Raw genomic sequence first — 13,136 nt, 5'->3', positions numbered from 1 at the left:
CCGCTGAATGATGATGTTTGTCAAACGATACGATAAGCAATTTATCTTAAACTGCCGTTCTATAAAATTAGATGTTCAATTCACATATTTGAAGACAAACTGTAATTGACTCATATTAAATTTTGTTCAAAGATAAACCGTAACAATTGTGTGCTCTACAAAATGACGGTTCCCTGACATGCGAATGCTACGTTTCATGGACAGGACCCTATTGCACTTACTGGTGTCCCTGCCTCGATTTTGTATGTGGAAATGGGACATGATTTCGGGATAACTCTGAGGAACAAACCAAGTTTGAATGTGATTTGGGCTTTGCTGGAAAATACTGTGACCAATATTCGGGCGATTTTCATTCCTTAACCACGGAGTTTGTCAAATTAACGGAGAAGAATCGATAAGCTGTAATTGAGAGCAGGGCTGGACTGGTGAATTTTGCGATGAGTCCGCTCTTTGATCAGTTCTGGAATGTCAAAAAACGGGTTTTGTTTGTGGGACGAAGACAATGTAGCTCTCACTAAATGTCCATGTGATTAAGGTTTTTACGGAACACGATGCGAGCTTTTTAGATCAACAACAACGGCAACCCCAACTACAACCGAACTGCCTAGTTCTAGCACAACTGCACCAACAGCCACAACATCTATCGTCCCACAATCGATAATTTTTCAAAGACGGACGTTTTATGATGTAGATTTCAATGATCAATTGTTTGCCGCATATGAAAATGGATTTGGAGATGTGAATGATTAAAAAGGTGGCGATCTCTGGCTTGGCCTGGCAAAGATGATTCAACTAACTTCAACTGGAAATTAGCATTTAAAGGTTATGGTCTCGGATTTTGAAGGCAACTCATGTTGGTTCGAATATTCAGGTGATACTTTTTGATGGTGGTACCACGTCGTTTTTCTCAGTTTTCAAAACAAATCGCTTCACTCGAGAATTTCAAAATTGCAATGTAGGCAAAAATTAAAAGAGACGTTTTTTAGGAAGGCTGCCCAGTTTATGATACGTCTTCCGCAATTTGCTGGTTCCACAGTTGTTACAATTTTTACTCAACTATGATTTTAAAAAAATTTCAAGTGTTCCATACTGCAAGAACAATTCAACGGCATTTTCAATGAGCGTGAAACCACTTGTTTGATGCCTTGTTCAAATGAAAACTTCTAAGAAACCGTGACAAGTCTCGGAGTTCCCAATATTCTTTTTGTCTGTTTTGTATATTTGACGAGCAACCAGGTGAATATGCTGCATTTAATGGTTTTTTTTCGTAATTGCTATTGGAGCAAGTAATGTTTCAATAACTCAAAAAAAAGATAGACTATAACTTTCATTTTAAAGCGTTCAAAAGTTTCATTTCAATTCCCAAAAAAACCGGACAATTTTTTTATTCCTTTTTAAACAGAGATTTTTTGTATATTTACCCTTTTTTGTATCTCTACAATCAATTGATTATGAAATGTATATTCAAGTTTCAAAATCCTAGGTGGTTCGAATTACAACCTGACATACACTGGTTGGCTTGACGGGAACTACGACCGTGACTATGGGACCGGTAAAGGCTTGGGTTTTAACCGCAACATGGCCTTCTCTAGGTCGGATCACGATCGCAATCAGTCGAGGAGTGGTGTTATTTCTGCAGCTGTATACGGTGGTAGATGGTGGTATAACTCTTGCACTGCTGTATGCCTCAACAACGCTCAAGCTACCCCTACTTACAGCCCCTTTCAAAACTTCTGGTGGATCAAAGTGAGTGGCACAGAACTTCGTATTTTCAGCGTACACACGAGTGAGATGATTATGATTAAAATGAACGAAGCTTATTTGCCATAATTGGTTTGTTACAAGGAACGAAATCTATCTTTTTAAACTTCATATGGCGTGTGGGGGGATGATTTTCATAAAAAATTTCAAATTTTAGAAAAAAAAAATTTTCATTTTATTTTATTTCATTGAAATTTTTTAATGTTATTACTGCTGCTCCATAAACCTTAAAAGGCAGTCGGAATATTCAGGGCTTCGCCCTGATACGAGCAGTCTTGTTGTTTTTATTCTCATAATGACTTCAAATTGTCTTGAATGAACATATATTTCAAGACAAAACTAACAAACCAACCACTGCTGTTGATAGTTTTCATCTAAGCAGCTGGTTATTTTTTAATACAATCACCAATTTTGATTTAAAACATACCAATTTCATTAGTCATCCTTAAATCAAATACCCATCTTCGTCAAAAATAAAAACGGAAAGTAAGCTAATTGAACTGCTTTTTCTTCGGAGACAGACTGCAGGCCGTTTGCTATAATTACGCTATTGACTGGTACTTGCTGTATTTTTGTGTCCTGTTTCATTTTCTGCACGAGAAGCCTTGCATCCGAACGACCAGGAAATACTTCGTGCGTGTGCTCATTTCTACAGGCAATAAGATCGTTTTCTCGGGTTATTGCTGTCGTTTTGCATTTATGGGACCCCCATCTTGAACACTTCCAGTGAATGTTTCCATTCTTTGTTTCCTGTTTTTTCGTAAACTCGTGGCCACCGATTACAAGCGTTCGCCGATTCTGTTGGGATAAACCCCAAGAAATTTGACTCATTTTGGTAAATGTTATTCCAAAGAAAATTGATATAATGACGTAGTTTTGGTTTCATTTTTGTACGTGATTTTGAAAATTGGGGATTAAAACTTGTTAAATGAAACAAATTTCAGATTTTGAGGCTCTAATTGCGATTTAGTCTTTAGAGCAATTTCCTTAAGTGAAAGACTCAAATTGAGTCCAAAAATTTAGACTCAAATGAATTAACACGTGCTGTATCTTTCCGATTCTAATTAGGACTTTGAAAGATTACATTATGGGACCTCATTATGGTATATAGGGCAGATTAGTATAGGGTAGATTAGTATAGGGTAGATTGGTATAGGGTAGATTGGTATGTAGGGTATAATGGCATAGGGTAGAATGGTATAGGGTAGTTTGGAATAGGGTAGATTGTCCTGCCACCAGAAGTTTCATAACATGTTCAAACATTTCGCACTATTGATCAATCAAGTATAGATGAAAAGACTGCATCCAATTCTCCCGTCGGTTTTATAAGCTAATGAAACAGAAACGAAATTTTAGTTATGTAAAATTGTTATGTTTTTCATCTGTGCCAAAAATATAAAAGTATCTAGTTGTATATCAATACCTAACTTTTATTTGTTTCTTGCCATATTTTCTTTTTGAAAAAGATTTTGGGTTTGTGACGATGATATGATTGTACTTTATCAGTAAATGATGATTTTTTAATTTTCAAATTTGCGCCCGATTGTTTCAACCAAAGCCTTGAATTGAATTTAAAAAAAAAACATTTATTTTCCGTTTATATAAACAGCCTCATTTATATCTTGGATCTTTGAAACTCCTTCATTACAGACTTAGTTCCCGTTGTATTTCATTTTGAAAAGCAAACACTTTTTCAAGATGCTAGTATCAAAGTAAAGAACTAAAATGATCTCGTTTTTAGTCAATTTTTTTTACCGTGGATGGCTAAGACACTTGTATATCTAAATCCAAATTACGCTCTCCAATTGCAAATGTCTAACTGCCGTGAAAAAAGTTAAGTAATATCTAGTTTCAAGAATGCTTTTCATTTTTAAGAATTACCAGCAACATGAAAACTTCTGTTGAACCAATTTTTTTTTCGAATTGGGTTAGTTTATCAAAAAAGCAAAATAATTGTTCATTAAACTCATAACTTAAAGTCACTTTTAGGTACCTTTTTTGTTTTAGTGCAATTTAGTTTCCTCTAATTGAACAGGCAGAGATGGAATTTCGCTTGGAACGCAAAAGTTTTAGAGCCCTATAACCTTCTAACTTGAACTTTTTATTTTTTTCCGACAATTTTTAAATCTATCTTCTGATTTCAATGTGGAACTCTGTTGTTAGAGTCATAAATCAAACTTGAAATTGAGATATGTTGCTCTTATAATTAGTATAGTTTTCAGCGGTGCGTCATTAATGAGCTATTCAATTAAGGATTATAAGGATGTATAGCAAACATCACTTATTGAGCTATCAATTACCAGTTGATAAGTTTCTGTTGTAGAGAAACTTTACCGAAAGACAATGAAAACATCTACCGAGAGTAACTATAACAAAAATTTAGCTACATTACCTAATCGAATTTCAAAGGAAAAGAGAGACAGAGAACGAACGAAGCAACAGGGAAAGAGCGAAAGAGGAAATTCTAAGTTGCTCTTCAAGATACTTAAACACAGCGCAGTGAAAAGCGAAGGGGATAAAGAACATACAAACTAACACAAAATAGCAACTCAGAGAAACCATTCACTCGCATATTTTGCGATAAATTTATTTGAAAACCGTCATGCAAAAAACCTAAAAATGGAATGTCTCAAAAAATACTGCAAGCAAAATAGTCCCTCTCATGTGGTAGTAAAGTCTAGCATCGTTGAATAAATAGAACAAACTTGAAAACATTCAATGCGGTATCATTGTTTGTTTTTGTTATTATTACAAGAGCGTCACCAAAAAAATATTGTCGTCTTTGTCAAAAAAAGTAATCGAAAGCCCTATTAGAAAACAACGAGAACAGTAAACATGCAAACACTTTTCAGTAGTGGGATCAAAGCATCTTCACTTTTGACTCTGTTCAGCACGAGCTTCAAGAGTTTGATAACAGTTACAAAAAGGAGTTGTTAAAACTAGCTCGAGTCATCCATCCTAGCCATTTTTAATCAAAAACTAGTGTCGTTTTGATTCGGATTGGTCCGAAAATTTTAACAAGACTGCTCGTATCAGGGCGAAGCCCTGAAAGTTCCGACTGCCTTTTAACGTTTATGGAGCAGTAATAACATAAACAACATAAAAAAATTAAATTAAATAAAACAAAAAGAACAATTTTTTTTCTAAAATTTGAAAATTTTTCTATGCAAATCATTCCCCACACGCCATATAAAGTACAAAACAATAGATTTCGCTCCTTGCAACAAATCAATTATGGCACATGAGCTTCTTTCAACAAATGTGGAACGATTTCTAAGACGGATTAAATCTCCGCTTACGCGTTAATAGCGCGAATTATATCGCGTGTTAATTGTCCCAATTGGTCAAAATGGCCAAAATGGCAATGTTTAAACCCTCATTACTTTACGAAAAAAAGGTCACAGTTGAAATATCTTTTCAATTTTAAGCTCAGAACAACAATAGCTTTCGAATGATATTTAAAAAATTCCGCCAAAAATGGCTAGTTAAAAAGTCCAAATTTGTCTGAAGAGAAAAAAAAACCCACCCCGAGCACAAAAATTCCGTTACCTTCGTATCGAAAGTCGGAACAAAAAAAACGAATATATCAAATTTTCTTTGTTTCATTTCCCACTTTTAAAATACAAAGCCTGTATTTAGGGTCTCGTTTTGTTTAGTTTAAACTAAATTGATGACTTCAGTTCCATTTTGAACGCATTAATTTGCCGCTTACGTGTGTTATAAGAACGCACTATATTGCGCACTATTGATCTCAAATTGGCCAAATAGCAATTTTCAAACCCCCTGAACTTCGCCAAAAAATGATCATATTTGAACTCAAGACAACAATATGTGGCATAAGCAATTTCGTCAAAAACGCTTAGTTAAAAAGTCCCGAACTGAATGAGTAAAAAAACACCCAAGCATGAATATAAGACACTTCAAAAAATTGAACAATTAAGCTTCCAAAATCTTAAATAAAATTTTTAAAGCTCGAATTTTTAAGTCCAGTATATGGCAAAATTGACTTTTTTGGAACTCCCAGAATTTTATCAAAATCAGTCGCAGATGATATTATTTCCTAAGTTTGAGCTCAAAAAGCAAAAACATTCACAGGGGGTACCAAAAATACATAAAACTTAAAATAAAAAGGCAGTCTACATAAATACATAAAGTCTAAATTTATCAGATCGGTGAGACAAATAACAAAAAAACCACTCAAATAACTTATTCAGAACACTGATTTAGAAATTTAGACTTTTCACCCCCTGGCCACTCAGACATCCATTTTAGCTGAGCGACCCCTTCTGTCCCCCTCCCCCAAATCCGCAAAGTGTTCAAGTGTTTTTAAGTGAGCATTGATGCAAGCACATGAACATGCGAATGTTTTTACCCGAGACCAATTTTCCACGAAACACGAGACCCAATTTCCAATTCATCAAGGAAACTTGCTCTAGTATCTTGCTCTCGTAATTTTGGTGAATTTTGAGTGCGTTTTGATAATTTCTATTTAAAAAAAAACAGCCAAACTTTAAAACAAAACTTGTTAGGTGATCTGTCGCGTGCGTCCCCTGAACTAGAACGAATTGAGTAAGGGGAAGAAGGAGGCGGTGAATGTGAATGGAAACTAGGTCAGCATGGCTGTCAAGGCCGACAAGAAGTACAACTTCGACGCCGTCATCGGACCCAACGCCACTCAAGCACAGGTGTACGACGTCTCAGCCAGACATGTGCTGGATGATGTGCTGGCAGTTAGTAGCTCAGTAGCTGTTCCTCATATTCCTCACTTTTAAAAGTTTTTTCTCCTACATTTTTTGAAGTCTCTGTTTATGTTTGCTATAGATGTCTGTTAAAATACATGTATTGAGGCTATAATTTTTCTTGAAGGTTATAAGGAGATTAATCTTTTTTAAAACGCTCTTTGCAGTTTCTGATACATCAGCCTTTGACTACCTTTGGATCCAAGACGTTCTCTTCAACATACTTTCAACGACACAAACTTCTGCCATTTTCCCTGATGTTAACTTGAATATTACATGACTTTTAGGGTTACAATGGTACTATCTTTGCCTACGGGCAGACTGCTTCTGGGAAGACGTTTACTATGGAGGGAGCGCTGAAGGACAAGGAGGGACAGGGAACCATCCCCCGTCTCGTTCTGGAGTTAAACTGTTTTGGTGAATCTGTTTGAAAACTAAACCTTGCTAAGTTAGGAATATCGCCGGATGAATCAAAAACCCAAACTTTAGTAGTTTAAGATCAATAATTTTGTTTTGATTGTTGAATCCAGGAACAATTTTTGCATGGAGGTGCTCTATAAACTTGAAACACGTTTAAAAACCCGCAACAATTCAAAAACAAGCTGCATTCAATCTTGATATATTTCTTTTCTTTTTTGTACGTTTTTTGTAAAAAAAATTCTTAGGAATCTGAAATAGTTTTTTTTGAATTTCAGAAGACAAAGAGTCTTTTTTGTTTTTTTATTTAACATAAGAGTCCTTTGATTAACATTCTCTACGTAATCATACTTGAAGAATGCTCTCTGTGACTTTTAGGTAATCGCCTATATTGAGAAGACTCCAGGCTGGGACTTCACAATCCAGATATCCTACTTCGAGATCTACAACGAGAAAACCAGAGATCTACTCAACCCGAAGACAGGCGAGAATGTGCTGAGGATAAAAGAAGAGGCCATATGTTGAGGTATGGAAGTTCAAAACTATCCATACAGTTTTATGGTATTACCATGATTATTATTCAAGTTCATGACTAAAAGCCAACTTCGAATAGTTTTTTTCGTTATTGATTTATTTATACGCTTACTTAAATAGGAACTGTCTAAAGAACGAACGAGCAATTTTTTGTTTTTATACTGTTTTTTTTTCTCATCTGAGATACTAATTATAAAGATAATAATGATATTAATATCAAATTCTCTCAAATTTTCAAAAAAATAACATTGTTAATTGCCAGAAAAAATTTTGAAATTCAGTTAGTTCAGTTGAAATTCAGTTTGTTTTTCTGTGGTGTCAGAATTTGACAGACGAGAGTGTGTCTAAGCCGAGTGAGGTCATGAACTTCATAGAGAGCGGGAAGAAGAATAGGAGTATCGGACAGACCAACATGAACGAACACTCCTCCAGGTCCCACTCCGTATTCCTCATGAACATCGGTCAAGGTCAGTATATCAGTCAAATATACAGATGAGTCTTTAATGCAAACAATGTGCGCAGGAAAACTATCAAGAAAAACGGCATATTTTCTTACCAAAAAAAAATTTTTTTCCATCAAAATCTGTTCAAACAACGAGCGGATCATAGTCTGAATTTCAAAACTTATTTTCATTTTGAAAACTTTTTTTAGTTTTTAATTGTCTGTTTGTACTAGAAAACAAAGTTAGTGGAGAAAAAAGATCTGGTCAGCTGTATCTGTTCGACCTCGCCGGCAGCGAGAAGGTACGAACTATTTGTACTCTTCCTTAAACCTTAGTTTTATCATAACTTTTTCATAAACTGTTTCTGTAAATCGACCCAACTCATAAAACAACGAGATTAAAATGGAAGACTGCTTAACAATTTTAACAATAAATTTTTTTTTGTTAATTTTTAAAGACAATGAATCAAAATTCAACGACCTCAAAAACTGAACGGAATATTCTGATTGCAGTTTTGTTTAGGTGGGCAAAACAGCTGCGACTGGTCAGACGTTGGATGAGGCGAAGAACATCAACAAGTCCCTCTCCTGCCTGGGAAACGTGATCAGTGCTCTCACTGAGAAGGGAAAGAGCCACGTGCCCTATCGAGACAGCAAACTCACCAGGATTCTACAAGTCACTTTTTTCTGATAAATGTTGACAGAATAATCTGAGAAACGACAGGGTGGATTTTAATAGTTGAAAACACGGCTAAAAAGAAACAAAAATAACTTTCCGACACTACTTGACATTTATTTGTGGCCTTTAAAAACGCATCCGAATCAAAGTAAAAACATGAACGCAAAATCAATAAAATTACCATACGAAGTTAAAATGTGCAAATCAATTGACTTGGCTTGTTTTGGCATTGAAGCTTGTGGTAAGCTTAAAACGTTGATAAATTATTCCTGAAAAAACTGTTTTTTTTTAAAACTGTAACTTCATTGAAAACTTTATCTTTCAGCAATCTCAGGGCGGTAACTCTAAGACGACCATGATCATCTGCTGTTCACCGGCTAAGATGAACGAGGGCGAGACACAGTCTACTCTGTTGTTCGAGACTATAGTGAAGACCATCAAGAACAATGTGACTGCGAATGTGGAGAAGAGTCCAGATGAGTGGAAGCGATTGTATAACAGCCAGATGGCTAAGGCACACATACATTTTTTCAAATAATCGCTTAGATTTGTTCTTCATTTATCTGATTAAAAGCCATTGAATTGAACAAAAAAGATCGGCAACTAACTATTTATATTTTCATTGCAACTGATAAATTGCGACATGAATTGATATATTGACTATTCTTAATTAATTTGAGTTTTTCTAGGTGGGGACTATCAAGGAACTGGCGCTGAAGTTGTGTACGGAGACCAAGTCTTGGAGGAAAGGCAAGGATCCCAAAAAAGAAAAGGTAACCTTTTTTAATCTTTATATTAAATATCCGCTTTCTTTTCAACTGAGTCTAAGACTCTTAGAAGCTGTCTTGGCGTCAAGATATGCTAGTTGTTCTGAGATGATCCATGATAACAAATGAGTTTTAAAGTAGCCCAAATATGGATTTGCTGGTTTCTCTTCATTCATCAGAACTGCCTTTAGCACAGAAATTGACGGCAAAGGAATCTCTCTTTTGAGAAGACTTCTGACTTTTTTGTGTAGATCAAAATAGAGGATCTGGAGAAGTTGTTGAATGACTTGGACTGTGCCACAGATGGGGAGCCGGGGGAGGTGGGGACTGAGAAGGCGGTGGAGGCGGCCAAAGACAAGGAGCGCCTCAAAAGCAAACTCAGCAAGACTTCCCTAGCTGTAGAGGCCGGCAAAAAAGGCAACAGTGGGCTAATGTTTTTTTTTTTAAATTTCAAATCAATCTTTTTCTGGACTAGGAAAAACAACCAAACAAGCTCAGTCGTCGCGAGAAGAAAGTCTTAACTTGGAGTTTTAAGTTTTTCTCATTTTCAAACAGAACATTTGTATTAAACTGGGCAATACTGAAGTGTTTTCATTCTTTCGTTCGAAGTTTTCATTATATAAATTTCGAGGTATACTTTTTTGATTCAAACTCTATAACCTTGTTTAAATCTCGTCTGATTGTATTTTTTTGTTGTTGTTTCAGAGTCAAGTGAGTATAAACTTATAATAATTTCTCTGATTTTTCAATTGATGCTTCTCACATGTGCAAAAAACTACTGACATTTTTGTTTACTTTTAATTGAACTGTAAGCATTAAATTTACAGTACTTTTAATTGAAAACACAAAAGCATAATGTTTAATGCAGTTGTTATAACTGATTTTTATTGTAGGTTTGATAAGGTTTTATGAGTTAGGGAGTGACCCAAAATAGCCGAAAAAAGAAAGTGACACTCAAATGTTTCCCATCCAACTCCCAAATCTTAACTCAAACTCTACTTTAAATGTAATTATGTTGCCATCCAATAGAAGCCGGCTCAAGTAAGTTACGTTTGATAAATTTCTCCATTTTTGTATTAATGCAAAAGTTATTCAAATTGGCATCTTGATTAAATCTAAAGGACTTCTCGCGTCTTCAAAACGATCATCTCAGTCTAAATCGAGTGAGTTTGTAAAATTGTAAAATTATCAATTGTATCAAAATGATTCATCCAACTCTCGACTGAATCTCTCACGCCCCGCTCCTCAAATTATGACTCGGAACTTTAAACAAAAAAACTAGCTAGGACACACAACCTGTCCCATCCCAACCATAGTGTGAAGAAATTGTGTGAAAAAAAATTTTATAAAAATTTGATGGCAAAAACATTTCTGACTGAAAGTAAGTTCGAACATTCCGCGATGTTTTCATAAATAGTTATCAATTAGCCTACTTTTCGAAATAATTGTTTTTTTTTTGCGACGTAGAGATGGGTAAGGGTTCCCAGATGGCGACTGTGGCTGAGGATGGATCCCAGCCAGCGGAGCAGAGTGAGAAACTGAAGGAGACAGCGGAGAAGAACGACATTCCAGAAGATGTTCTTGCAGTCCTACAGGCTGAGGTATTGTTACAACAAGAAAACTTTGGGCATGATTTAGGCTATTTATAGAAATACTTGATCAAGGAGATCAATAGTTGATAACAACGACAGAAGGAAATGTTCAAACTGTTCGTGTAAAGGTAACATATGACGCGTTAAGATATATTACCAGGGAGCGAATTGATACATCAATAAAACCTAGAATATAAGTTAATGCAAATGTAAAACAAAAATGCTCGTATCAGGGCGAAGCCCTGAATGTTTCAACTGCCATTTAAGATTTATAGAGCAGTAATTATGCCTAAAAAAATCAATGTAATAAAATCAAATTAATTCTCTAAAAATTTGAATTGTTTAATGAAAATCCTCCACCCACACGCCATATAAAGTACAAAAGGATAAATTTCGCTCCTTTTAAAAAATCAATTATGGCAAACAAGCTTCTTTCAACCAATTTGGAACGATTTCTAAGACGGATTAATTCTCCGCTTACGCGTTAATAGCGCGAATTATATCGCGCGTTAATTGTCCCAAATTGGTCAAAATGGCAATCTTCAAACCCTCATAACTTTACAAAAAATGATCACAGGTGAAAATTCTTTTCAAAATTAGGCTCAGCAAAAAAATTACCTTTCAAATTGTGTAAAAAATTTCTGTCAAAAATGGCTAGTTAAAAAGTCAAAATTTGACTGAAGAAAAAAAACCAGCCCGAGCACAAATATTCCGTTACCTTCGTATCGAAAATCGGGACAAAAATGAGCCAATGTGGAAAAAACCTGATGGACTTGCAAAATATAATACTAAATAAAGAAAAGACTGCTCGTATCAGGGCGAGGCCTTGAATGTTCCGACTGCCGTTTAAGGTTTATGGAGCAGTATTAACATTAAAAAATTCAATGAAATAAAACAAAAGAAATTTTTTTCCAAAATATGAAATTTTTTTCAAGAAAATCATCCCCCCACACGCCATATAAAGTACAAACGGATAGATTTTGCTACTTGTAACAAACCAATTATGGCAAATAAGCTTCTTTCAACCAATTTGGAACGATTTCTAAGACGGATTAACTCATCGCTTACGCGTTAATAGCGCGAAATATATCGCGCGTTAATTGTCCCAAATTGACCAAAATGGCAATCTTTAAACCCCCGTAACTTTACAAAAAATGATCACAGGTGAAATATCTTTTCAAATTTGAGCTCAGGAAAACAATACCTTTCAAATGATAAAAAAAAATTCCGTCAAAAAGTCGAAATTTTGACGGAATGATAGGGTATACAAGCGTTTTTCAAAATGGCTGATAGAGAGAAGCTCCTAGATCCGCGCTTGATTGAGAGGAGTCCATGTGAGTGTAGAAAAACAATTCCTCGTCTGCTTTTTTAAAACTTTCAGTAAAGATACAATCTCCTATTTTTTTGATACAGTCTAATTATGCGATTTGTCGAAAATCGCCCATTTTAGTTTGCGATCGGAGAACTTTTTTGGACTAATAATCGAGTTTTTTTCACTAGGCTATAAATAAACTGGTTGTATCAAAAGGAAATTTTGATTGTTCCGAAAGCCTTTTAATGCCGCTGAAACTGTTTTTGATTTTAAAAACTTCTTCAATTTTCCGAACAAAAACTCAAAAAAATTGGTAATTTTTATTTTTTTCTTCTCTTGACCAGATCGCTTGTCTGATATGCCAGCATATTTGTGGTGCATTAAAAATTAATGCTTGAAAAAAATTTTAGTTTCATGCACGTTCTTGTAAAAAAAATAAGCTCTTGCAATTTTTTAAGTTGTTTTGACCTGAAGTTTTCACGACTCTATGAAAAATTATTGTCTAAAAGATGACGAATCAAAACGAATTTAGTATTTTTGCCATCAAAAACTTAATTTTCGAAGAAGATGATGTGTACTTCAATTTAAGTTTATTTTTAAAGAAAGTTATAGAGCACTTCAAAAAATCGAATTCAACATTCTTATTTCATAAATCAAAGTGTTAGTGATATTTTCTCTAGACTATTTCCTTTAAAAACAGCCTTTGATTTAGTTTTTCAGTTACTTCCAGAATAGTTTCACTTCAACTCGCCGTTTTGACAACATTTTTTCCATCATCTGAAATCTACTTTTGTCTTGAGCACTAAATTAAAATTTTGTTTCTCTGCATATAGTTTTGTTCTGAAGTTATTAAAATCATGGGGATTTGAAATTTCTTAACCCGGAATTGGGAT

At 34.9% G+C, this 13,136-nt stretch overlaps 1 protein-coding gene across 1 annotated transcript; it reads left to right on the top strand.

Moving 5' to 3' along the window:
- Positions 1–6,377: 6,377 nt before the first annotated feature.
- On the top strand, positions 6,378–10,988 carry LOC134846646 (kinesin heavy chain-like). The gene is made up of 11 exons (XM_063864031.1): positions 6,378–6,491; positions 6,788–6,925; positions 7,296–7,409; positions 7,774–7,918; positions 8,128–8,195; positions 8,417–8,569; positions 8,898–9,086; positions 9,262–9,345; positions 9,591–9,756; positions 10,045–10,050; positions 10,807–10,988. The coding sequence occupies exons 1-11, from the start codon at positions 6,378–6,380 to the stop codon at positions 10,986–10,988; spliced, it is 1,359 nt and encodes a 452-aa protein (XP_063720101.1).
- Positions 10,989–13,136: the final 2,148 nt, after the last annotated feature.

Source organism: Symsagittifera roscoffensis, chromosome 5 (assembly GCF_963678635.1).
Source record: "Symsagittifera roscoffensis chromosome 5, txSymRosc1.1, whole genome shotgun sequence".
In the NCBI taxonomy this organism is placed as follows: domain Eukaryota; kingdom Metazoa; phylum Xenacoelomorpha; order Acoela; family Convolutidae; genus Symsagittifera; species Symsagittifera roscoffensis.
Note: the sequence above shows the minus strand (reverse complement) of the source record. Positions and strands in the feature narration are given on the sequence as shown.